At 46.8% G+C, this 26,066-nt stretch overlaps 1 protein-coding gene across 5 annotated transcripts; it reads left to right on the top strand.

The window, feature by feature from the left end:
• On the top strand, positions 1–25,590 carry LOC102126493 (paired immunoglobulin-like type 2 receptor alpha). 5 transcript variants are annotated; one of them, XM_015447154.4, is made up of 7 exons: positions 1–233; positions 546–935; positions 14,192–14,383; positions 23,007–23,040; positions 24,729–24,778; positions 25,019–25,050; positions 25,219–25,590. In XM_015447154.4, the coding sequence occupies exons 1-7, from the start codon at positions 170–172 to the stop codon at positions 25,339–25,341; spliced, it is 885 nt and encodes a 294-aa protein (XP_015302640.3). In that variant the 5' UTR covers positions 1–169; the 3' UTR covers positions 25,342–25,590. The 5 variants fall into 5 exon arrangements, with proteins under 5 accessions (XP_015302640.3, XP_015302643.3, XP_015302644.3 ...); XM_015447157.4 differs by having other exon boundaries at positions 25,336–25,590; XM_015447158.4 differs by lacking the exon at positions 14,192–14,383.
• Positions 25,591–26,066: the final 476 nt, after the last annotated feature.

A 26,066-nucleotide genomic window follows, 5' to 3' on the forward strand; every position in this document is an offset into this window, starting at 1 on the left:
ATCCTGGAGGTGCACGGGTTTGAGGAAGGCTCCCGGCCCCCACAGCCCTCTGCGGAGCCTGAGCCCGGCTCCCTCGACTCACCTCAACCCCAAGGCGGCCCCACCACAGGGCCCCTCTCTGCCTGGACGGCTCTGCTGGTCTCCCCATCCCCTGGAGGAGAGCAAAGCCATGGGCCGGCCCCTGCTGCTGCCCCTGCTGCCCCTGCTGCTGCCGCCAGCATTTCTGCAACCTGGTAAGTGCCCAGGACCGCCCAGATGTGGGCTCTGCCCAAACCACAGGAGGGGCCAACCCGAGACAAAGGTGGGACATCTTGGGGAGGGCCCAGGCTCCCACCACCAGGAAACAAGGGCGGGTCCCACAGGGGCGGGTGCCCCCATCCTCTCTCTCCCATGCCTGAAGAGTGGGAGACCCAGGCCAGAAGTCAGTCCAGCCACCTGTCACACGACTGCCTGTGGCTGAAGGTGCGGGAGGGTCTGGGGTCACCCTCTTTGTGTCTTGCGGTGGCTTCAAGGTCTCTCCCCCACTCTCTCCCTCCCACCTCTAGGTGGCTCCGCGGGATCCGGTCCAAGCGGCCCTTATGGGGTCACTCAACGAAAACACCTCTCAGCCCCTATGGGTGGCTCCGTGGAAATTCCCTTCTCCTTCTATCACCCCTGGGAGTTAGCCGCAGCTCCCAACATGAAAATATCCTGGAGACGGGGCGACTTCCACGGGGAGTTCTTCTACAGAACAAGGCCAGCTTTCATTCACGAGGATTACTCAAACCGGCTCCTTCTGAACTGGACAGAGGGTCAGGACCGCGGGCTCCTCAGGATCTGGAACCTGCGGAAGGAGGACCAGTCTGTGTATTTCTGCCGAGTTGAGCTGGACACACGGAGATCAGGGAGGCAGCGGTGGCAGTCCATCGAGGGGACCAAACTCACCATCACCCAGGGTGAGTCCAGCTGCCCCGGCACGCGCCTTGCCCACCGCAGTGAGGCTTTTATTATCACTGGTGACGTCGTCCCTGGTACCTCAGACCCCACTTCTTCTGACGATCCCTAAGTTATCTCTTTGGCCCCTAACACTTCCTCAGGCCTTTGCCACCTCTCCCCTTTTCTCCTCCCCTTGTCTCCACATCTGATCTGCTTTCCCTGACCATTCCCCTCACTGTCCCCTCCAGATCCAGCCCCGCCCCCACTCCTCAGGCCTCAGCATCTGCCAGACCCTCTAATTATCCTTCATTCTTTCTCCAAACTGGGGCTCCAGCCTGGCCTCTCCCCATGACCTCCAGGCAGATTTGATCTCTCCAGGGTGTGGCTCACCCGCTCTTTGTCATGTGTCTCTGCCTGGAGTCCCCATTAGTGCCTCAGGGTGGGCCCCATATCTTGCATCTCTCACAGTCACGAGCTCATCCAGGAACCCCCAGCAGGTGCCCAGTGACTGGCCCTGGGAGCTCTGCAGTCCCTGGGTCAACCTGGGTTCCCATCTGCCCACTTCCTTCTTCCCCTCTGCTTCCCAGAAGTGTCCTTCAGCTCCTCCCTGACCTGTCTCACCTCTTCCCTCACCTGTCATACCCCTCTTCTCCTATATCCATCCCTTACCCTCACTTTCTCCCCAGCCCCTGCAGCCCCTACTCTCCCTGACAAGCCCCTGGGTTCTTCCAGCCGTTCCCTCTCTGTCCTCCACTCTGGTCTTGCTACTCTGTCCTTACCAACACTAAGGGACATGTCTGCAGAAGCAAGAGCAGCAGCCCTCATTCACTGAGGCATCATGGCATGGCCCTGGCAAATTGCTTCATGTGCATTGCCCTAGTGAACCCTCACCAAGACTCCTCAATGGCAAGAGGAACTGCTATTCTCTTCAGTTTACAGATAGGGAAACTGAGGTTAACAGAGCCTATACAGCTTCCCAACATCACAGTAGTGGTGCAGATGGGACTTGGAAGGGATGGTGAGGGTGGGGCGTGGTGGCTGACGCCTGTAATCCCAGCACTTTGGGAAGCCAAGGTGGGTGGATCACTTGAGGTCAGGAGTTCGAGACTAGCCTGGCCAACATGGCAAAACTCCGTCTCTACTAAACATACAAAAATTAGCCAGGCATGGTGGCGCATGCCTGTAATCCTAGCTACTCGGGAGGCTGAGGCAGGAGAATCACTTGAACCTGGGAGGCGGAGGTTGAGGTGAGCTGAGATCGAGCCACTGCACACCAGCCTGGGTGGCAAAGTGAGACTCTGTCTCAAACAAACAAACAAACACAATGACAGGGATGGTGAGCTGCAGAGCTTTCTCACCTAACTTCTAGCTATAGGGCCTCACCTATTGAGTTGACCATAGTGTTCGCCTTGACCTACTTTTGAACCTAGCGATGGGATGTGTTGCACTAATAGATCTTCTGTTTTATTCAGAAAGGGCATCAGGGAAATTTGAGCCTAGGTTTATCTGTCTCCAGATCAGTGGGGAGAGGGGAGTTTCTCCTAGGCCCAGGCAGGAAGGGGGTGCATTGTCTGTAGAAAATGTTTTAGGAAACTAATCTTTGGCCAGGTGGGTTTATTTTTTCTAATCACTTGCACTGGCAACCCTAAACAATGCCAGGGATAAGTTACTCTTCCCTGCAGGGACAGACACTCTCGCTGCCCGTGCCCTGGTAAACCACCACACCATCTTAACCACTGTGTTGGTTTTGGAGCAGATGGAGAGCGGCTCCATAATCCAAATGAAGCAAGACAGCCTTGAACTTTGATTTCCTACGTATTTCCTTAAATGGCCTTTTCTGAGAGATTTGGGTTTTTCTCAGGCCTTCTCTTCCTCTTTCCTTAATTCCTGCTTGCTTTTCTCACTTCTCTGCATAGGTCAGAGTTGTAGTTTTTTTCACTAATAAATTGTTTTTCTGTTTTTTTTTATTTTTGAGACGGAGTCTTGCTCTGTCGCCCAGGCTGGAGCACAGTGGCTGGATCTCAGCTCACTGCAAGCTCCGCCTTCTGGGTTTACGCCATTCTCCTGCCTCAGCCTCCCGAGTAGCTGGGACTACAGGTGCCCGCTACCTCGCCTGGCTAGTTTTTTGTATTTTTCAGTAGAGACGGGGTTTCACCGTGTTAGCCAGGATGGTCTCGATCTCCTGACCTCGTGATCCACCCATCTCGGCCTCCCAAAGTGCTGGGATTACAGGCTTGAGCCACCGCGCCCGGCCATAAATTGTATTTTTAATTAATTCAATTAGTTGAATATTCATGCTTATTATTAAAAAAAATACAGGAAAATAATAGAGAAAAAAAATTTTTTTTTTTTTTGAGACAAAATCTCACTCTGTCACCCAGGCTGGAGTGCAATGGCACGATCTTGGCTCACTCCAACCTCCACCTCCCAGGTTCAAGCGATTCTCCCGCCTCAGCCTCTGAGAATTACAGGCACCCACCATCATGCCAGGCTAGTTTTTTTATTTTTGTAGAGACAAGGTTTCACTGTGTTAGCCAGGCTGCTCTCGAACTCCTGACCTCGGATGATCTGCCCGCCTTGGCTTCCCAAAGTGCTGGGATTACAGGCGTGAGTCACCTTGCCCTGCCTTTTTTTTAGACAGGGTCTCGCTCTGTCACCCAGGGAGTGTGATCATGGCTTACTGCAGTGTTGATCTCCCAGGCTCAAGTGATTCTCTTGCCTTAGCCTCCCAAATAGCTGGGACTACAGGCATGCACCACCACACCTGGCTAATTTTTGTATTTTTTTTTGTAGTCATGGGATTTTGCTATGTTGCCCAGGCTGGTCTCAAACTCCTGAGCTCAAGTGATCCACCCACCTTGGCCTTCCAAAGTGCTGGGATATAGGCATGAGCCACTGTGTCTGGCAAAAAAATCCAACTGAAGTACCATCATGCTAAGATACAACAAAATAAAGGAGTATTTGTAGCAGATATAAACTAAGTTTGTTGTTGGCTTATTAATGTTTTTTATGTAATTTAACTTTTGTAACCAAACCTAATTGTGTTCTTTGTCACTTTTCTGTTTTATTTCTAAGCACAAAAATCCCAATTTCCACTAAAAGTTGAAAATATTGGCCAGACACAATGGCTCATGCCTGTAATCCCAGCACTTTGGGAGGCTGAGGTGGTGGATCACCTGAGGTCAGGAATTCGAAACCAGCCTGGCCAACATGGTGAAACCCCGTCTCTACTAAAAATACAAAAATTAGTCGGGCGTGGTGGTGCATGCCTGCAGTCCCAGCTACTCAGGAGGCTGAGGCAGGAGAATTGCTTGAACCTGGGAGTCGGAGGAGGTTTCAGTGAGCCAAGATCCCACCACTGCACTCCAGCCTGAGTGACAGAGCAAGACTTTGTCTCAAAAAAAAAAAAAAAAAAAAAAAAGAAAATATTTATATTTAAATTCTTAATTAAAAAAAAATTGTATGTAGTGAGAATTTATTTTGGTATACAGCATAAACAACTAAATTGATCTTTATATGAAGTAATTAATCAGTTGTCCCAACCCCATTTACTGCATTTTTATCTGCTTCTCTATTGATACATTAGGCCTGGTTTTAAAATTATTTTTGTAGAAGAGCATCGGTTTCTGGTCAGTCAATTCTGTTTCACTGATCTATCTTTTCTTACGTCAGCACACAGGTTTAGTGACTGTAACTTTACTACGTTTCAATGCCTAAGACGATTTCCATCTCAAACATATTACTCCTTCTTCAAAAACTTTTTTAGGCTGGGCGCAGTAGCTTCATGCCTGTAATCCCAGCACTTTAAGAGGCTGAGGCACGAAGATTACTTGAGCCCAAGAGTTTGAGACTTAACATGGGCAACATAGTGAGACCCCATCTCTACCAAAAAAAAAAAAAAATTAGCCAGTTGTGGTAGTGCAAACCTATGGTCCCAGCTACTCAGGAGGCTGAGACAGGAGCATCGCTTGAGGCCAGGAGGTTGGGCCTGCAATGAGCTGTGATTTCACAACTGCACTCCAGCCTGAGTGACAGAGCAAGACCCTGTCTTAAAAAACAAAGCAAAACAAAAAATATTTTTCTGTTGTTGCCTGTCTGTTCCTTTCCCACTGTTAGAATAAGTTTATCCAGTTTAGGGGAAAAAAACAAAAACAAAAAACACAACACTCTTTTAAGTCACAGTTGCATTAAACCTATAACGCAATTGACAGAAACCGAAATCAGGCTCATACACAATCTTCTCACCCAGGAACAAGGTCCTATTTTATATCCCTCAGTAAACCTTGGTAGTGTTCTGCCAAAGAGCATATAAATGTCTCATAAGATTGTTTAACTGTCTGTAGTGAGCCGAGATCATGCCACTGCACTCCAGCCTGGGTGACAGAGCCAGATCCTGTCTCAGGAAAAAAAAAAAAAGATTTTTTTACCCTCTATATTTCCTTTTGTTATTAATATGCAAGATTACTTTTTGAATCCTTAATAATTGTCATTGTAAAAGTAATGCATAGGCGGCCGGGTATGGTGGCTTACACCTGTAAACCCAGCACTTTGGGAGGCCGAGGCAGGCAGATCACAGGGTCAGGAGATCAAGACCATCTTGGCTAACATGGTGAAACCCTGTCTCTGCTGAAAGTACAAAAAAATTAGCTGGGCGTGGTAGTGAGCGCCTGTAGTCCCAGCTACTCAGGAGGCTGAGGCAGAAGAATCACTTGAACTGGGAGACGGAGGTTGCAGTGAACCAAAATTACACCACTGTACTCCAGCCTGGGCAACAGAGGGAGACTCTGTCTCAAAAAAAAAAAAAAAAAAAAAAGCATAAAATCTGGCCAAGACGGTGGGTTATATGCATGTTTACCATCACCCCTTCCCAGAATCTACTAAAATAATAGCAAAGGGAATTTTTTAAGAAAGAAATCCTCAAGAACAAGAAATATATGAACTGGATGTACAAAAGCAAATTTTGAGAAGCTGGAAACAGACTAATGGAATTTGTTTAGGGCTAAACCCTAAGCCAGTGTGGGGAAACCCAGATGAATGGCAATTTATACCACAAAACTCTGTAAAGGTTCAGTAATGTTGGCCCTGAGTACCCCTGAAAGTAGGAGTGAAGATGGGTCTGAAAACTAGAGGACATTGAAAATCTACTTCAGAAGCAGGGAAACCTCCATTCCCCATTCTCCCACCCTAGCCCAAACACAAGAGGTTTGCTTTCCAGAATAGATGAACCAGAGGGCCTCTGGGGCAGCACCCCAGGGATAACTGGCAAGGCGATTGGGGTCTGGTCCTCATACCGAGTCCCCCAGCACCGGGGACTATACCTTGGCCTCAGCTGTGTCTGGGAAGCCTGAGGCTAGAGTCCCTATATGATTAAATGAAACAAACTTCTCCCATGAAACACGAGGAATAAAACAAACATGAAAAACAGAAAGAGGAACCTGGAAGAAACCAAAACAGTTCAGGGAGTATAAAATTTTAAAATACTCAGCATCTCCTTCTATTCAGAAAGTTAAGAGACCTCGTGCATGTGATAAGAGGGGGTGCTTTACAAAGGAACTTGCAAACCACAAAGAAACCACAAAGAAAGCTCTTGGAAATTTAAGATACAATAGCAAAAACAAAAAATTCCATTAAAGGGCTGGGTGCAGTGGCTCACACCTGTAATCCCAGCACTTAGGGAGTCCAAGACAGGAGGATTACTTGAGGCCAGGAGTTCAAGACCAGCCTGGAAAACATAGCAAGAATCTGGCAACATAGCAAGACTCTGTCTCTATAAAAAAAGTAAAATTTAAAAATTAGCTGGGTGCGGCCTGTCGTGGTAGCTCGCACCTGTAATCCCAGCACTTTGGGAGGCCGAGGCGGGCGGATCACTTGAAGTCAGAAGTTGAGACCAGCCTGGCCAACATGGCGAAACCCTCCCTGTCTCTACTAAAAATACAAAAAAAATTAGCTGGGTGTGGTCGTGTGTACCTGTAATCCCAGCTACTCGGGAGGCTGAGGCATAAGAATCATTTGAACCCGGGAGGCGACGGTTGCAGTGAGCTGAGATCACACCACTGCACTGCCTGAGTGACAGAGTGAGACTCCATCTCAAAAAAAAAAAAAAAAAAACCTAGCTGGGTATGGTGGCACATGCCTGTAGTTCCAGCTACTCAGGAGGTTGAGGCAGGAGGATCACTTTGGGCTGTGAGGTCAAGGCTGCAGTAGCTGTGGTCCCACTACTACACTCCAGCCTGGGTGACAGAGTGAGATCCTGACTCAAAAAACAAAAAAAAAACAAAACAAGAGCCACCACTACCACCAAAACAACCAAAATGCACCCAAGGATGAAATTTACTTTTGAGTGTGGGAATAAATATATAAATGGATCAATTCTTTTTATGTGTCAGGTGATGGTGAAAAGAGAAAAGAAGAGAACTGAAGTGGAGTGAGTGGGACAGAGATTGCTAAGGGTGGCCCTGTATTCACACTGAACAGGGAAGGCTGCTGTGTGATGAAGCAGAGCCTGGTGTAGGGTAACTGAGGAGACCTTAGAGTGAGGCACAGTTTGGGAAACCAATCAGGGACGGTGGGGGGAAGTACCCTGGGACCAGCAGCAGGCCTGAAGAGCAAGGGGAGGGAGCCCAGAGAAGACTGGAATGTGTAGAGAGGAGCTGTGGCCTCTGGAGTCAGAAGTTACAGGGCACGAGAGCCCACAGATGCGATCCACCAAGGCCAGCTCCAAAAGCACAACGCAGGGATGGAAGAACTGGGGAGCGGACCTGGAGAAGCCCTAGGAAGATCCAGCCTAGACACAGATTGATTGGTAGAACATAATAGAGAGGTTGGGAGAAGAATGTTCCAGTCACACAGGACAAGTGTGGCTGAAGCCAAAAGGAAGAGGCAGAGGTTGCAGGAGGCGGGGAAGATCCTGTGTGGCTTTGAAAGCCAAGGAAACAACTCACTTTCGCTCTGAGTGCCATGGGAACGAAGGAGCGTTTCCTGCAGGAGTGCTGAGATCCGACTCACGCTTTTTTTTTTTTTTTTAATTATTATTATTTTTTTAGATGGAGTCTTGCTCTGTCGCCCAGGCTGGAGTGCAGTGGCACGGTCTTGGGTCACTGAACCTCTACCTCCCGGGTTCAAGGGATTCTCCTGCCTCAGCCTCCCGAGTAGCTGGGATTACAGGTGCTCGCCACCACACCCGGCTAATTTTTCTATTTTTAGTAGAGACAGGGTTTCACCATGTTGGCCAGGCTGGTCTCGAACTGTTGACTTCAAGCAATCCGCCTGCCTCGGCCTCCCAAAGTGCTGGGATTACAGGCGTGAGCCTCCATGCCCGGCCCCAACTCATAGCTTAAAAGCATCCCTCTGGCTGTGGTATGGAGGAAAAAATTACAGGTGAGCGAAGTCAGAAGCAGGGAGACCAGGGAGAGATGATGCAGCTTGGCTTAGCGAGATGGCAGTGCATGAGGTGAGAGGTGGCTGATACTGGTTGGTTATATTTTGAAGACAGGGCAGACAGGATTTGCAGATGGATTGGATGTAGGGTATGAGAGGGAGGGAAGCAAGGATGACTCTAAGGTCCTTGGACTGAGCATCCTGAAGGACAGAATTGCCATTTACTGAGGTAGAGAAATGGGGAAGAATGGGTTTGGGAGGAAATCAAGAACTCTGTTTTGGACACCTTACTTTGAGTCGTTACTAGACATACAAATGGAGGCGTGAACAGGTAGTAAGATCTCTGAGTCTAGAGTGCAGGGGGAAAGTTGGCTGGATACATCAACTTGGAACCCAGCCTGGGCAACATAATGGAACCCCGTCTCCACCAAAAAAAAAAAAAAAAAAAATTTTTTTTTTTTTTTTTTTTTTTTGAGACGGAGTCTCACTCTGTCACCCAGGCTGGAGTGCAGTGGCATGATCTTGGCTCACTGCAACCCCTGCCTCCAGGTTCAAGTGGTTCTTCTGCTTCAGCCTCCTGAGTAGCTAGGACTGCAGGAGGGCACCACCACACCCGGCTAACTGTTTTGCATTTTTAGTAGAGATGGGGTTTCACCATATTGCTCAGGCTATCCACAGAAAAAAAATTTTTTTTAATTATCTGGGCATGGTGGTGTGCACCTGTAGTCCCAGCTACTCAGGAGGCTGAGATGGGAAGATTGCTTGAGCCCAGGAGTTGGAGGCTGCAGTGAGCCATGGTTGCACTATTGCACTCCAGCCTGGGCGACAGAGGAAGACCAATCAGGATACCACTGATATTTAATGTCACGTGGTGAATGAGATAATCTGGGGAGTGTGGCTAGAGAGGAAGTTTCAGGACTGGGCCCTGACATTAGGTTTGGGCAGATGAAAAGAAATCAACAGAGATGACTCAGAAGGAGCTAAGAGTGAGGCAGGAGAACCAAGGGAGATGGTGTCCCAGAAACCAAATTAATAACTCACTTCATAAAAGGGGGAGTGAGGAGTATCAAATGCTGAAAAGCTGAGTCAGATAAAGAAAATGGGGGTGTAAGATCTAAATTCTCCATGTCAGTAGTAAGAAGTGAGTAGATACCACTTAAAGCAAGCAAATCAAGCAACGGCAATATTCGCATGCTGTTTAGAAATAGGAGGTTAACACCAAAATAAATAGCTAAAGTTGCTGAAAATAGTTGCCTCTGGGGAGTTGGAAGGGAGTAGGAGGCAGGTGCAGGAGGCTGCTGTTTTTTTCTAAGTTGTGTGAAATTTGTTGGGTCTGAATTATGTGCCGATACAACTTGGAAAAAAAAAGTGTTAAATTTAAAAACTAATAAAAGTACTGGTAATACTTACACATAATTTTTAAAATACAGAAGGAAGTTAAATAAAAGGTAACATTCACCTTATCTCCCCAGTCCCTACCACTTTGTGTGGAAGTATTCTCTCTTACAGATACCGACATAAAACATAAATAGAATCAAACCACATACAATGCTGCTCTAGAACTTGCTATTTTTACTTAAAGTAACTTGAATCTCTTTCATTCTAGTATATATACATCTATGTCTTTTTTTTTTTTTTTTTTTTTTTTTTTTTTGAGATGGAGTTTTGCTCTCGTTGCCCAGGCTGGAGTGCAATGACATGATCTCGGCTCACTGTAACCTCTGCCTCCGGGGTTCAAGCGATTCTTCCGCCTCAACCTCCCAAGCAGCTGGGATTATAGCTGTGTGCCACCACACCTGGCCTATGCCTTTTTAATTTTTTTTTCTTTTTCTTTTCTTTTTTTTTGAGACAGAGTTTCACTCTTGTCACCCAAGCTGGATGAGGTGGCACGATCTCAGCTCACTGCAATCTCTGCCTCCCAGGTTCAAGTGATTCTCCTGCTTCAGCCTCCCCAGTAGCCAGGATTACAGGCACATGCCACCATGCCCACCTAATTTTTGTATTTTTAGTGGAGATGGGGTTTCACCAAGTTGGCCAGGCTGGTCTAACTCCTGACCTCAGATGATCCACATGCCTTGGCCTCCCAAAGTGCTGGGATTACAGGCATGAGCCACTGAGCCTGGCCATTTAAAAAAATTTTTTCGCTGCTCCTTGCAGAGCAGGGCTAACTCCTAGTCATTGTGCTCTGAATCAGCAATGCCTTTTTAAATGGCCGCATGCATCCCATGGTAGGGATGTATCATAATTTATTTAATCACTGTTCTATTTGAAGACAGTTAAATTGTTGCCACATCACAAACTATAATGTAAAGAACACCCTTCAACACATGCCTTTGAATACTTGGGCAAGCATTTGCATAGGAGAAATTCCCAGCACTGAGACAACTGCAACAAAGGGCACACATAGGTCTTTTACCTTTTGATAGATCTTCCCAAATTGCATTCCCAAAGGTTCTGCCCATTTATACTCCCATTGTGCATGACAGTTTCTCTCTCCCTAAACACTGGCCAATAACGGGCATTTTCCTCTACTCAAATCAGTTTTTTAAATGGTCTCCTGTATTAGTCTGCATTTTTAAAAATTTTGTTTTTTGCTGGGCGTGGTGGTTCACGCCTGTAATCTCAGCACTTTGGGAGGCTGAGGCGGGCAGATCACTTGAGGTCAGGAGCTCGAGACCAGCCTGGCCAACATGGTGAACCCTTGTCTCTACTAAAAATACAAAAATTAGCCGGGTATGGTGGCATGCACCTGCAATCCCAACTACTTGGGAGGCTGAGACACAAGAATCCCTTGAAGCCGGGAATTGGAGGTTGCAGTGAGCCAAGGTTGCACCACTGCACTTTTTTTTGTTGTTGACAGAGTGACACTATGTCAAAAAGAAAAAAAAAAACGGAAAAAAAAATTTTGTTTTTGGGACAAGGTCTCACTCTGTTGCACAGGCAACAGAGTGCAGTGGCACACTCATAGATCACTGTAGACTCAACCTCCTGGGCTCAAGCGATCCTCCCTCCTCAGGCTCCTGAGTATCTGGGACTATAGGCATGGGCCATCACACTCAGCTAATTTTTGTATTTATCATAGAGACCGGGGGAGCAGGGGGTCTCACTATGCTGCCCAGGCTGGTCTCAAACTCCTAGGCTGAAGTGATCTGCCCACCTCAGCCTCCCGAAGTGCTGAGATTATAGGCATGAGCCACATTGCCCAGCTTTGAAAAAACAAAACAAAACAAAAAACTTTTGAATGAATATTAGCATTAGGATTATGGTATCTTTTTATGAAATGGATTCAAATTGCATAGTTTTCCATCTTTATGTTCTGGAAACTTCTATGTGGGAATTCTATGTTCCTTAAATTTTTACAAGAACTTATTTATAAAACTTCCTGAGCATGGAGACCTTATGAAAGGTAGTTCTTTCATAGCCTTCTCATTTCTTCTTTGTCTACTGATCATTAACCCATTTATGCCAGAGGCTGCAGATTTTTTGTGTGAAAGATCAGACCTTGGCGATGACCTTGAGCTGGAGCATATAAATAACTCACACAAGCTTAGCGTTCCAATAATGGAACACTAGGCATAAATAAGGTATACTACTTTTTTTGTTTGTTTGTTTTGAGACAGAATCTCGCTCTGTCACCCAGGCTGGGGTACAGTAGCGTGATCTTGGCTCACCGCAACCTCCGCTTCCCAGGTTCAAGTGATTATCCTGCCTCAGCCTCCCAAGTAGCTGGGATTACAGGCGCCCACCACCACACCCAGCTAAGTTTTGTATTTTTAGTAGAGATGGGGTTTCACCACGTTGGCCAGGGCTGGTCTCAAACTCCTGACCTCAGGTGATCTGCCCACCTCAGCTTCTCAAAAGTGCTGGGATTACAGGCATGAGTCACTGTGCCTGGCCCCAAGGTATACTAGTTCTTAAATCAATTTTTAAAAATATCACCCAGGCCTGGCTCAGAGGCTCATGCTTGTAGTCCCAGCTAATCAGGAGGTTGAGGCAGGAGGATCACTTGAGCCCAGGAGGTGGAGGCTACAGTGAGGTAAGATTGTGCACTCCAGCCTGGGCAACAGAGCAAGACCCTGTCTCAAGAAAACCCAAAAGACACCCATTTCACAGATATTTTAACATTTAACAATCTATAATTGAGCATATACTCACTCATGATTGCAACTGGCTTTTGTTGTCATTAGGTTTGCTAGTCTTGTCTACCTTCTTGTTGTTGCTCCTTTAAATAACCAGTTTCTGCATTTATTTTGCTTGTGGCTATCTGTTCCCTAATAAATTTATTCCTATGTAACTTTTCATTACTTTCTTCCTCTGAGTTTCCTTACAGCTGTCTCCTCTCTGGGGTTTCTTCTTTGGAAACTGAATATTTTATTTGTTTTAAAAATTTATTCCCATTTTAAGTAATAAAAGCATTTCATACTGAGTTTAGCTTAGAGTGTTGCTTTAGTCATACACCAGGGTTCTTTTTAAAAATATGTATTACTCTAGTTTTTATTTTCTAAATAGTATGTTATTATATATGTCTCCTTTAAGTAATTAAAACATTTTTAAATTCCCAATAGAGACATAGCATTTACACTTTTAGTAATTTCTCTTAAGAGTGGACGAAGATTTTAGTTCATCCTAACCTGAAGACATTAAGAAGCCTGATTTTTTGTCCTATGGCTGAGTACTATGTCAATTTTTTAAGGGTGCATGAAACATTTATAAAGAAGGTGTCACTTGTTTGTAGGATGTGAAGGTCAATATATATTAATGTGACCTTAAAAACATATTTTCAATATACAGTAGGTTTTTTTACAGATGTGTTCTCACTTATTAAGACAATTCTGGATTGGCACGGTGGCTCACGCCTGTAATCCCAGCACTTTAGGAAGCTGAGGCAGGCAGATCACCCGAAGTCAGGAGTTGGAGACCAGCCTGGCCAACATGGTGAAACCCTGTTTCTACTAAAAAAAGAAAAAAAATACAAAAATTAGCTGGGTGTGATGGCATGTGCCTGTGATCCTAGCTACTCGGGAGGCTGAGGCAGGAGAATCACTTGAACCTGAGAGGTGGAGGTTGCAGTGAGCCGAGGCTGCACCACCGCACTCCAGCCTGGGTGACAGAGCGAGCCTCCGTCTCAAAAAAAAAAAAGATAATCCTGTAAAAAGACACATTGTATGATTCAGCTAATACGAGGTATTTACAGTAGTCAAATTCATAGAGACAGAAAGTAGAGGGGTAGAAGGGTGGTTGCCAGGGACTTCGGGACACAGGAATGAGGAGTTGATGTTTAACACATAAAATATTTCCATTGAGGAAGATGCAAAGGTTCTGGAGTTGGATGGTGTGATGGTTGCACAGCACTGTGAATGTGCTTGATGCCACTGAATGGTGCATGTAGAAATGGTTAAAATGACATATTTTATGTTACCTGCATTTGCAACAATAGACTCTTTTTGATCCTGTGATTTAGTTATCCCTATTTGTGAGTGAGGAGATGAGGTTCTGAGATCACCCTACTGATAACTGACGTAGAATCAGGTTTTAACTGAGTTGCCTGTTAAGCTGAATTTGAGGAGGAAGAAATAAAATGAAAGGAAGGAAGAAATAAAAGGAAGGAAGGAAGGAAGGAAGGAAAGAGGGAGGCAGGGAGGGAAGGAGGGAGGAAGGGAGGAAGGAAGGAAGGGAAGGAAAGGGAAAGGAAAAGAAGGAAGGGAAAAATAAAAGGAACTGAGTCGTCTGCATTGAAAGCTGTTAGCATGTCACCCTGTTCCCCACTCCCTGTGTGGGCTTCAGAGAGGAGCTCCCTCACCACTAATGTCCCCCAACCTAGAAAGCAGCACACCATGCCTTTTACCCAGACACCCTGCACCCCCAGGGGAGGGTCTGTTCATTCCTCATCTCTCCCCAGCTGTCACGACCACCACCCGGAGGCCCAGTAGTGCAACCACCACAGCCGGCCTCAGGGTCACACAGGGCAAACGACACTCAGACTCTTGGCACCTAAGTCTGAAAACTGCCGTGGGGGTGACAGTGGCTGTCGCTGTGCTCGGAATCATGATTTTGGGACTGATCTGCCTTCTCAGGTGGAGAAGAAGGAAAGGTAAGTGCCCAGGACCCATCCTCTCCCCAAGCCTCCCATCTGGGGGTTTCTCAGAGCCTACCTGCAGCTATGGGGCTTCTGAAATATGCAGACCCTGCCTGCTCCCCTCAAGCCCGCCTCCCTCAAGCCCACCGAGGCCGACTTCATGGCCTGTGCTGGGTTGTCTGCATTTGTGAGGCTCCTGCAGTGGGGCGGGGCAGGGTCACATATGAGAGCCCACAGCCCTTTTCACACAGCCAATCCCCACCCAGTTCTCTCTCAGTCATCACGCATCTACCTCTCCTGAAGGTTCCTGGGGAGGGGAGGGTCTCCCCTGGCAAAAGGACAGAGAGAGCAGAAGGGAACGGAAGTAGGCTGAGCTCAGCAGGCACTGGCCGACTGCCCACCTGCCACGGCCTGGCTTGAAACTGGAGAAGCAAAGTAGATAAAGCATAAACCATAGACTGCTCTCAGTGAACTAGGGGTGTGGGGTTGTCAGTTGCCTTAAGGACTAATTGCTTCATTGAGAAAGAACTACGGCAGCACTTAATAAGGGTAGGAGGAAGGAGAGGTAATCAGAGAGACAGGACTTCCCAGAGGAGGTGATATATGCAAAAGTCTCAAAGAAGAAAAAGAATTAGCCTGGCAAGTGGTGAGGGTGGTGTAGAGGTCACTCACTTTCCGTGCGGGTGGAGGAAACCATTCCAGGAGCTGTAGGAATCTCAGTGCTGGTGGAGGAGGCAGGAGAGGAGGGGATCTTGGAAATCACACCCAAGAGCCTCCAATCCCAGAGGCAGTGTGAAGCAGTAAAGGGTGACCTCAGCTCCCGTGAGAGACCTCCGTCTGTGAAGGAGTGGCCAGAGGTGGGCCAGGCTGGGTCAGTGCAGTACAGGGGTGAGGTGGAGAGAGGGAAAGGGTCAGATCCTAGAAAAGATTAAGTAATAAAACCAAAGAGGTGAGGTGCAGTGCGGTGGCTCACGCCTGTAATCCCAGCATTTTGGGAGGCTGAGGCAAGAGGATTTCTTGAGCCCAGGAGTTTGATACCAACCTGGGCAACACAGGGAGACCCTGTCTCTACAAAAAAAAAAAAAAAAAAAAGAAAATTAGCTGGGCATGGTAGCCTGTGCTTGTAGTACCAGCTACTGGGAGACTGAGATGTGAAGACTGCTTGAGCCCAGGAGTTTAAGGTTACAATGAGCTATGATTTCACCACTGCACTCCAGCCTGGGAGACAGAGCAAACTATCTCCAAATAAATATAAAAATAATAAAAAAAAATTTTTTTTATAAAGACATTTGGTTGGCTGGTCAGGGTGGCTCATGCCTGTAATATCAACACTTAGGGAGGCCGAGGCAGGATAATCTCTTGAGCCAAGGAGTTCAAGATCAGCCTGGGCAACTTGGCAAAACCCCATATCTACAGAAAATACAAAAATTAGCTGGCTGTGGTGGTGTGCGCCTGTGGTCCCAGCTACTCCAGAGGCTGAAGTGAGAAGACTGCTTGAGCCTGGGAGGTCGAGGCTGCAGTGAGCTGTGATTGTGCCACTGTACTCCAGCCTGGGTGACAGAGCAAAACCTTATCTCAATAAATAAATAAATAAGTTGATTGTTAGATTGGTGTAGGGGCAAGGGAGCAGGAATAAGCCCCTGTTTCCATTTGAGTGGATGAGGCTGTAATGAAATCACCAAGTACAATGATGAAGAGAGGAGGAGATCACGCTTGGAGGGGAACAATGCCTCGTTTAATTTGGGATCCGTTACACTGGGGATCCACGTGTGGCATCTCAGCAGAGTTGTCCATTGGAAACTCAGAGTACACATTTACAGTTCAAAAGAGAGGACAAGGCCTGAGGCATTAATGAGTTCCACCCCAACATTCTCCAAACCTGATCTGAACGTACCATCAAGAACGTTTGCAATGGGCTGGGCGTGATGGCTCCCGCTCATGCCTGTAAGCCCAGCACTTTGGGAGGCCAAGCTGGGTGGATCACTTGAGCCCAGGAGCATGAGACCAACCTGGCCAATGTGGTGAAACCCTGTCTCTACTAAAAATACAAAACTTAGCCAGGTGTGGTGGTATGCACCTGTAGTTCCAACTACTGGAGAGGCTGAGGTGGGAGAATTGCTTGAGCTCAGGAGGCAGAAGTTGCAATGAACTGAGATCATACCACTGCACTCCAGTCTGGGTAATAGAGTGCAAGGAGATTTGCTCTATCAGCTATGAAAGCACAGAGGGGAGGAGCACGGGGTCGGGGCTGCCTGCAGTCAGATTCTGGCCTCACACCCTCGCCAGGGAAACAGGCTTGCTGGTACAAAGGCTGTGCACCTCAATTTCCTCATGGCAAAGGGAGTGAAGATGGTACCTACGTGGGGTTGTCCTGATGATTAAATGTACTGTGTTTAGAATAGATCTAGCAGAGGGTGTGCCACAGGAGCATAAGCACTTAGAATGACTCAACAGTGGGCATTAAACCAGGGAACACTGGCTCTCATGGGAGTACCATCGTATGAATACATTTAAAACAAAAGACAAAATGGTACGATATTGGCATATTCATACACGGATAAAGTAATGGAAGAAAAGAGGAAAATGTAAGTATAACAGAATGAAAACAGACCCAAATATATGTGGGAATTTAGTTGGTTAAAAGGTTTCTAATCAATGGAGAAAGATGAGTAATTCAATGAATGGTGCTGGAACTATTCAGTAGCCATCTGAGAAAAAACAACATTATCTCCTTAACTCATAATTTGTACCAAAATAAATTCCACAGGGATCAAAGATTTAAATGAGAAAAAAAAAAAACAAAACCCTAGTACCAGAAGAAAATGTGAGATTATTTCATAATCAAGGAGTAGAGACAGTCTTCCTCAGTATGACCAAGCCCCAAAGCCATGGATTAAAATATTAAAATCTGGCCAGGCACGGTGGCTCATGCCTGTAATCCCACCACTTTGGGAGGCTGAGGCAGGTGAATCACTTGAGGTCACGAGTTCAAGACCAGCTTGGTCAACAGGGTGAAACCCTTTCTCTACTAAAAATACAAAAATTAGCTGGACATGGTGGTGCACCCCTGTAATCCCAGCTACTCGGGAGGCTGAGGCATGAGAATTGCTTGAATCCAGGAAGTCGAGGCTGCAGTGAGCTGAGATCACACACAGATGCACTCCAGCCTGGGCGACAGAGCAAGACTCTGTCTCAAAAAGAAAAAAAAAATTAAAATCAACCACTTAATTTTTTTTTTTAATTCTGCAGAACAAAAACCACAGCACTTTTCTCCTGAGAATGAGTAAGAGGGTCAGGGAATTGAAGAGAAAGTTTGACATAATCACTGAGGAAACAGGAAGTGGAGTTTGAGGATTCAGCTCAGATGAGAAACTGTAAATCTATAATAGCAGCGTTGTGCATGGCGCATTTTCCCCCAGCAGTAGTCAACCATTCAGATTTTGAGACCTTAGTGATTTTTGTTGGTCAGGAATTGTCAGTTGCTACCACCAGGGACCAGAAGTAACAGTGGCTTAAACAAGACAGAGCTGGGTTATTTTTTCCTCTTGTAAACAGATCTGGAAGCAGACAGCACATCACTGTTCTTAGACACTCAGGTTCCTACCTTTCTGATTTACCAGCCCTGATGCTGGCTTCTGTCCCGAAGGTTGCCTCATAGCCCAAGATGGCTGCAAGGATTCCAGCCACTATTTCTGGGTTTCTGGCAAAAAATAGGAGAAAGGAAGAAAGGGAAAAAAAAACCCCACTATGCCTCAACTATCTGTTCCCTTTTAAAGAGTCTTCCTGAAAGACCTAACAACTTCATGTGTGAGAGCCCCCAGCCCTCTCCACACAGCCGACTCCCCCCCACCCCAGTTTATATCTTATTGGCTAGAATTTGGTCATATATCCCACAGCTATCTGTAGGGGGAATCCTCCCACTCCACATAAAATCAATTTTCTGTAACTAAGAATAATTGAATAGATATTGGGTAATCAAATAGCATTTCCGCCATAAGACACCCCCAGGATTAGAGATTTGCCAGCTAAGTGTGGCAGACAGACAGGAGATCACAGGTCAAGGAGCTAGTGAGAAGGCAGGAATGGAGAGCAGAGGGGTCAGCAGGGAGTCTGAATAATCTGTAGAAAAGTAGATTATCAAGGGATAAGAGTTCAATGAAGTCTAAGAACAGGTACAGTGGGATAATGACAAAAGGCAGCTGGAACGTTTCCAGGCTTATTCTGTGAGATCACCATTACCATGATACCAAAACCAGACAAAGATACTACAAGAAGAAAAAAAAACAACTACAGACTGATAACCCTGATGAATATTGATGTAAAAATCTTCAACAAAATAATAACAAACCATATTCAACAGCATGGCAAAAGAATTATACACCATGAGCCGGGCACAAGAATCACTTGAACCTAGGAGGTGGAGGTTGCAGTGAGCTGAGATTGTGCTATTGACACTCCAGCCTGGGTGACAGAGTGAGACTCCATCTCAAAAAAAAGAAGGAGGAGCTGAATCGGAAAAAAAAAAAAAAAGAGAGAGATCAATATACCAATGGAATAGAATACAGAGTCTAGAAATAAACCCTTGCACATATGGTCAAAAGACTTGACAAGGGTACCAAGAGCACTTAATGGGCAAAGGACAATCTCTTCAACAAATGGCATTGGAAAACTGAATATCCACACCAAAGAATGAAGTTGGATCCTTATCTTATACCATACACAAAATTTAACTCCAAATGGACTAAAGACCTAAAAGTAAGACCCCAAACCATAGGGAAAAAGCCTCATGACTTTGAGTTTGGCAATAATTTCTTGCCTGTGATACCAAAAGCACAAGCCACAAAACAAAAAATAGACAAATAGGACCACATTAAACTTAAACATGTTTTTTCATTAAAGGACATAATCAACAGAATCCAAAGGCAACCTACAGAATAGGGAAAATATTTGCAAATTATTTATCTAATAAGGAGTGAATATCCAAAATATATAAAAACTCCTACAATTCAACAACAACAAAAAATCAACCCAATTTAAAAGTGGGCAGTGGATTTTAACAGACATTTCTCCAGAGATGATATATGCTATGGTCTGAATGTGTCTCCTCAAATCATGTATTGGAAACTTAGTCCCCAGTGTGACAACTGGGAGGTAGTGTGTTTTGGAAGGTGCTTAGATCATGATGGCTCTGCCAGATGAACAGATTAATGCCATTATAAAAAGGGATTTCAGGAGTGGGTTCACTGTCTTGTGATCTTCTGCCATGTGAGGGCACAGTAATCCTCCCCTCTGGAAAACACAGAAAAAAGCAAGTTGCTGGCACCTTGATCTTGGACTTCCCAGCCTCCAGAATTGTGAGAAATAATTTTTGTTTTGCTTTGTTTTACTTTTCAGCAAACTCTTGTCCAACAAAAGAAAAAAATTTGTTCTTTATAAATTATACAGGCTCAGATATTCTTATATATATTAGCAGCACAGGCCAGGCGCGGTGGCTCAAGCCTGTAATCCCAGCACTTTCGGAGGCTGAGACGGGTGGATCACGAGGTCAGGAGATCGAGACCATCCTGGCTAACATGGTGAAACCCCGTCTCTACTAAAAAATACAAAAAAACAAAAAACAAAAAACAAAAAACAAAAACTAGCCAGGCGTGGTGGCGGCGCCTGTAGTCCCAGCTACTCGGGAGGCTTAGGCAGAAGAATGGCGTAAACCCGGGAGGCGGAGCTTGCAGTGAGCTGAGATCTGGCCACTGCACTCCAGCCTGGGCGGCAGAGCGAGACTCCGTCTTAAAAATAAATAAATAGCACTTTGGGAGGCCGAGACGGGCAGATCACAAGGTCAGGAGATCGAGACCATCCTGGTTAACATGGTGAAACCCCGTCTCTACTAAAAATACAAAAAACTAGCCGGGCGAGGTGGCGGGCGCCTGTAGTCCCAGCTACTCGGGAGGCTGAGGCAGGAGAATGGCGTGAACCCGGGAGGCGGAGCTTGCAGTGAGCTGAGATCCAGCCACTGCACTCCAGCCTGGGCGACAGAGCGAGACTCCGTCTCAAAAAAAATAAATAAATAAATAAATAAATAAATAAATAAAAATATGTTAGCAGCACAAAATAGACTAAGACAGCACACAAATCGCCAACAAGCAGATGAAAATGGCCAACTAATCATCAGAGAAATGCAAATCAAAACCACAGAGAGCTATCTCCTTATACCCAGAAGGATAGCTACTATTAAAAATAAATAAGTGTGTAAATGACAAGCGTTGGGAAGAATGTGAAGAAATTGGGGTCCTTCTGCACTGTTGATGGGGGTATAAAATAGTGCAAATGATATAGAAAAAAGCATGGCCTTTCCTCAAAAATTTAAAAATAAAGGCCAGGAGTGGTGGCTCACTCCTCAAATTCCAGCACCTTAGGAGGCTGAGGCAGGCGGATCACCTGAGGCCAGGAGTTCGAGACCAGCCTGGCCAAGATGGTGAAACACCATCTCTACTAAAAATACAAAATTAGCTGGGTGTGATGGCAGGCACCTGTAATTCCAGCTACTCGGGAGGCTGAGGCAGGAGAATCGTTTGAACCCAGGAGGCAGAGGTTGCAGTGAGCTGAGATTGTGCCACTGCACTCCAGCCTGGGTGACAGAGCGAGACTTCATCTCAAAATAAATAAATAAATAAATAAATAAATAAATAAATAAATAAGGCCACCATATGATCCAGCAATCCCACTTTTGGGTACATGCCCAAAAGAACTGAAAAGAAAGGTCTTGAAGAAATATTTATACACCCATGTTGACAGCAATACTATTTCCAATGGCCAAGAGGTGGAAGCAACCCAGATGTCCATCAACGAATGAATGAACAAAATGTGGTTTATACATATAATAGAATATTATTCAGTCTTTAAAAGAAATTCTGGGCCAGGTGCAGTGGCTTACACCTGTAATCCCAGCACTTTGGGAGGCTGAGGTGGGTGGATTACCTGAGGTCAGGAGTTCCAGACCAGCGTGACCAACATGGTGAAACCCTGTCTCTACTAAAAATACAAAATTAGCTAGGCCTGGTGGTGGACGTCTGTAATCTCAGCTACGTGGGAGCTTCAGGCAGGAGAATCGCTTGAACCCAAGAGGTAGAGGTTACAGTGAGCCTAGATCACACCACAGAACTCCAGCCTGTAACTCTTGTCCAACAAAAGAAAAAAATTTGTTCTTTATAAATTATACAGGCTCAGATATTCTTATATATATTAGCAGCACAGGCCGGGCGCGGTGGCTCAAGCCTGTAATTCCAGCACTTTGGGAGGCTGAGACGGGTGGATCACGAGGTCAGGAGATCGAGACCATCCTGGCTAACACGGTGAAACAAGAGCAAAACTCCGTCTCAAAAAAAAAAAAAAACTCTGGGTGACAAGAGCAAAACTCCATCTCAAAAAAAAAAAAAAAAAAAAGGAAAAAAGAAAAAGAAAGAAATTCTGACACATACTACAGTACAAACGAACCTGGAAGACATTAGGCTAGGTGAAATAAGGCAGTTACAAAATGACAACTATTGTATGATTCTGCTTTTCGGTGGTACCTAGAGATATGAAATTAATAGGAACAGAAAGTAGAATGGTGGCTGTCAGAAGCTGCAGGGAGGAGGGAGTGGGGATTCTTTAAAATAGTTTCAGTTTTGCAAGATAAAAAGGTTCTGGAGATGTTTCATAACAGTGTGAATATATTTAACACTACTGAACTGTACACGTGGTTAAAAGTGAATTCTAGCATTTTTTTTTTTACCATAAGTAAAATAAAATATAACCTGTTTAAGTTTCAAAGAGAGGGGAAAAACAGAGGAACAGAAGAGTGCTGGAAGGAGGGAAAGTTGCAGAATGGAAATGATACTAGCAATTAATATTTCAGAGTTCCCAGTCTCAACATAAAAAAAAAAAAGTCCTGTAGAAGTGGAAGGGGAAGTCCCTGGAGTTGAGGGGTACCTCGAGGCCTGGGTTCAGAGGGTGTCTCTGTGGACGTGGAGCCCTTCTGGGAAGAGGTTGGATGGTGGAGGGGATGTCTGTGAACCAGGAGCCCAGTGCTTGGGAAACACTGCAAGGATGCCAGGAGGACAGGATGGGCAGGGTACAGTGGGAGAGGCAGCAGAGGATTCAGGGTGGGACCAGCCAGAGAAGGCCTAGAGGTGGCAACAGAACTTCAACAGCCACAAACATGAGTCCCAAGCACGAGGCTCCCAAGCCTGGAGGGCAGACCTAGACGCCACCTAGAAGAAAAGCACAGGTGTGGTCTCCCTGAGGACCTGGAGGGAGTGGGGGCAGGGTGCCAATGTCAAGGGGAGGGGAGGGGAGAAGTGGCTGGGCAAGGGCTCAGTGGTGGAGGGAGCCAGGTTGGGACTGAGCAGAGAGCTCAAGAAAGAAAGAAACCAAGGGAGGGGGTCAGGGTGAGGGGGTCTCAGGAGGTGATGTGGAGGACAACAGGGAGGACAGATGGGGACCTCAGGGTGCTGGCTGAGTCCCAGGCCCTTCCTGATGCGTTTGGGTGGAGCAGCTGGTCCCTCTAAGGAGGGCCTCAGCCTAGGGCGCAGCACAGACGGTGGGATGGAGACTGCCATCACCCGGATGCCACCCTGACTCACTGTCGGTCCCCCTACAGGTCAGCAGCGGACTAAAGCCACAACCCCAGCCAAGTGAGTACTGGGCCTCCCCAGGGGGGTGGGGAGGTCCATGTGCAGGCAGTGGCCTGGTTTGGGAAACAGGGAGTATGCTGCTAAGAACCCCACAAACCCAGCCTGCCACAGCCATTGTTGCATCCCCAACTTACCCATCCTCGTCCTCCTTTGTCCTCTAGGGGCCAGGCTCTTGACCTCAGGCTTTCTGTCCCCTAAATACTAGACTAGTGGACTCCGGGTTCCAGCACGAACACTTAGTCTCTTTTCTGGAGTGCCCATCTGTGCCCTCTGCCTGCCTTTCCTGGTGTTACTAAGCTTTTCCTGCTCTTCACCTGCTTCCTCTCAGCCTGGATCTTCCAGCTTTTTCATATCACCTGCTCTTGTTCAATCTGTCCCGTTCCCCTGCTGAATGTGCGGTGGGGGCCCCAGGCTTCCTCTGCCTCCAGCTCCTCTCCCCACCTGTGTGTGCTCAGGAGGGACTCACCAGCCTCTGCCTTGCTCCCCTCTCCAGGCTAGGGCCTCACTTTTCCTTTTTCTGGGCTTTTCCTCTCCACCCTCCTGCCTCTCTTTCCTTTCCTCTGGCCTCTCCTTTCCATGGCCGTAGGTCTCCTGCTGGAAGAAAGCATCACCCCTGCCCTTTCTCCTGTGCTGGCTTTTGTCAGCTGCCCTTCTCCTGTCCCTCACCAGGTTCCTTCTCCATCCATTCACCCAGCCTGAGCCCCTGATCAGAAGACCTGAAATTCACACAATTGGTTTGCTTCTCCCAGTTTTAGCCAAGGCAGCACCAGCAGAGAGAAAGCAAGGATTGACCTTTCCAATTTTTCTTCTCCGTGTTCCTCTCATACAAGCAGCTTCCCTAGAATAACCCAACTCACTGAGCACCGAGGGACCTCTGCTGGGCCACACACAAATTGCCCCTAATTCCTCTTCCAAGCAGCCTCCTCGGAGTCTAAAACCATCACACCCATCCTGAGCAGGGTGGACAGGTTGCAGAGCACTCCCCAGAGAACCAGACCCTAACACGTGTCATAATTCTTTTTTTTTTTTTTTTTTTTTTTAATTTTTGAGAGAGGGTATCACTCTGTCACCCAGGCTGGAGTGCAGTGGCGCAATCACAGCTCACAGCCTTGAGCTCCTGGGCTCAAGCGATCCTCCCACCTCAGCCTCCTGAGTAGCCTGGACCATAGGTGCACACTACTACATCGGCTAGTTTTTGTATTTATTATAAAGATGGGGTCTCGCTATGTTGCCCAGGCTGGTCTTGTACTCCTGGGCTCAAGCAATGGCCACCTGCCTCAGTCTCCCAAAGTGCTGGGATTACAGGTGCCACCACCCAGCCCATGTCTTTTTTTTTTTTTTTTGAGATGGAGTCTCGCTCTGTTGCCCAGGCTGGACTGCAGTGGCCGGATCTCAGCTTACTGCAAGCTCCACCTCCCAGGTTCACGCCATTCTCCTGCCTCAGCCTCCCGAGTAGCTGGGACTACAGTCGCTGCCACCACGCCCGGCTAGTTTTTTTGTATTTTTTTTAGTAGAGACGGGGTTTCACCATGTTAGCCAGGATGGTCTCGATCTCCTGACCTCGTGATCCACCCGTCTCAGCCTCCCAAAGTGCTGGGATTACAGGCTTGAGCCACTGTGCCCGGCCCTAGCCCATGTCTTAAATGCCCAGCCTCTAACATATTTCCTATCCTCTTGTTCCCATACAGGGAACCCTTCCAAAACACAGAGGAGCCATATGAGAATATCAGGAATGAAGGTGAGTCCTTACCACCATCCTTCCCCATATTCTACCCCTGGCCCTTCCTGTTTCCCCAAACACCCATTACCTGGGTCCGTGCCCCTCTCAGTGTTTTCTTCTTTCCATTCCTTGCCCCTTGCCCCCACATGACCCTGGTCCTGACCTAGCAGATAACCTCATTCCTAGAGCCCCCTGCCCATCTCTCTCCCCTGGTTGTCATACCACCTGACCTTGGCACACCTTGCTTTTTATTCCTAGGACAAAATACAGATCCCAAGCCAAATCCCAAGGTAAGCAGTCAGACCAGGGCCTGAAGGAATTAGAAAGCCTGGAGAAGGTGGGTGGAAGGGAGAGGGGGAGTGTGGTATGGGCAGGAGAGTCAGATTGTAGGCTTGCCACTAAGATGGGGACAGCTCCATCTCTACTGTCTAACCCTTTCTCTCTGGGTTCTCGCCCAGGACGACGGCATCGTCTATGCCTCCCTTGCCCTCTCCAGCTCCACCTCACCCAGAGTACCTCCCAGCCACCATCCCCTCAAGAGCCCCCAGAACGAGACTCTGTACTCTGTCTTAAAGGTCTAACCAATGGACAGCCCTCTCAAGACCGAACGGTGAGGCCAGGCACAGTGGCGCAGGCCTGTAATCCCAGCTACTTTACTCTGAAGCCTGAGGCAGAACAGAGTAAGCCCAGGAGTTCAGCGCCAGCTTTGATAATGGAGCAAGATGCCATTGCTAGTTAAAAATGTGTATTAACAATAAAGTAACAAATTTAAAAAGATTATCTTCAAAACTATTTTTAAAAATCTGAATCCATTAAAACAAGTTTAAAAAGACTGCACAGTGACCTTCTTAGAGTACACTACGCTTCCAATAGGAAGGGCCACAGCTTCCAACAATAACCAAGGCCATACAGATGACTCAGAGGCCAGCCAAAGAACTGACAAAAACAGAGCCATCTACTCCAACTCTCTCTTCACCTTCCCAGCCCTGGCCCGTAAAACTAAAAGTACCCCCAAAACTTACTTGAATGTGTGTAAGGATAAAACTGACATCACCTTCAACTCCTGTCCCTCCCAGTGAAAATGAACTCTAACAGAGAACTCACACCCAAGACCCTTCCTCTAGTACTTTTCTTAGTAACTTCCTTGGGCCAGGGAACATGAGTTCCCAAACCTTGGTAGCCAGCCCAAACCCAAAGCCTGCCCTCAAATCTGATCAGTCTTCCCTATGGTGACAACGAGAGCATCACCTCATTTGACATCATTCACAACCTTATAAGGTAGAGGATGCACTCGCTGGAAGATGAA

Source organism: Macaca fascicularis, chromosome 3 (assembly GCF_037993035.2).
Source record: "Macaca fascicularis isolate 582-1 chromosome 3, T2T-MFA8v1.1".
NCBI lineage: Eukaryota > Metazoa > Chordata > Mammalia > Primates > Cercopithecidae > Macaca > Macaca fascicularis.

Excerpts from the sequence above, each read along its gene's own strand:
- LOC102126493 (XM_015447154.4), top strand. The coding sequence starts at position 170 with ATGGGCCGGCCCCTGCTGCTGCCCCTGCTGCCCCTGCTGCTGCCGCCA. Across the intron at positions 23,041-24,728 it reads AAAGCCACAACCCCAGCCAA|GGAACCCTTCCAAAACACAG; the intron begins GTGAGTACTGGG and ends GTTCCCATACAG. Across the intron at positions 24,779-25,018 it reads TGAGAATATCAGGAATGAAG|GACAAAATACAGATCCCAAG; the intron begins GTGAGTCCTTAC and ends TTTTATTCCTAG.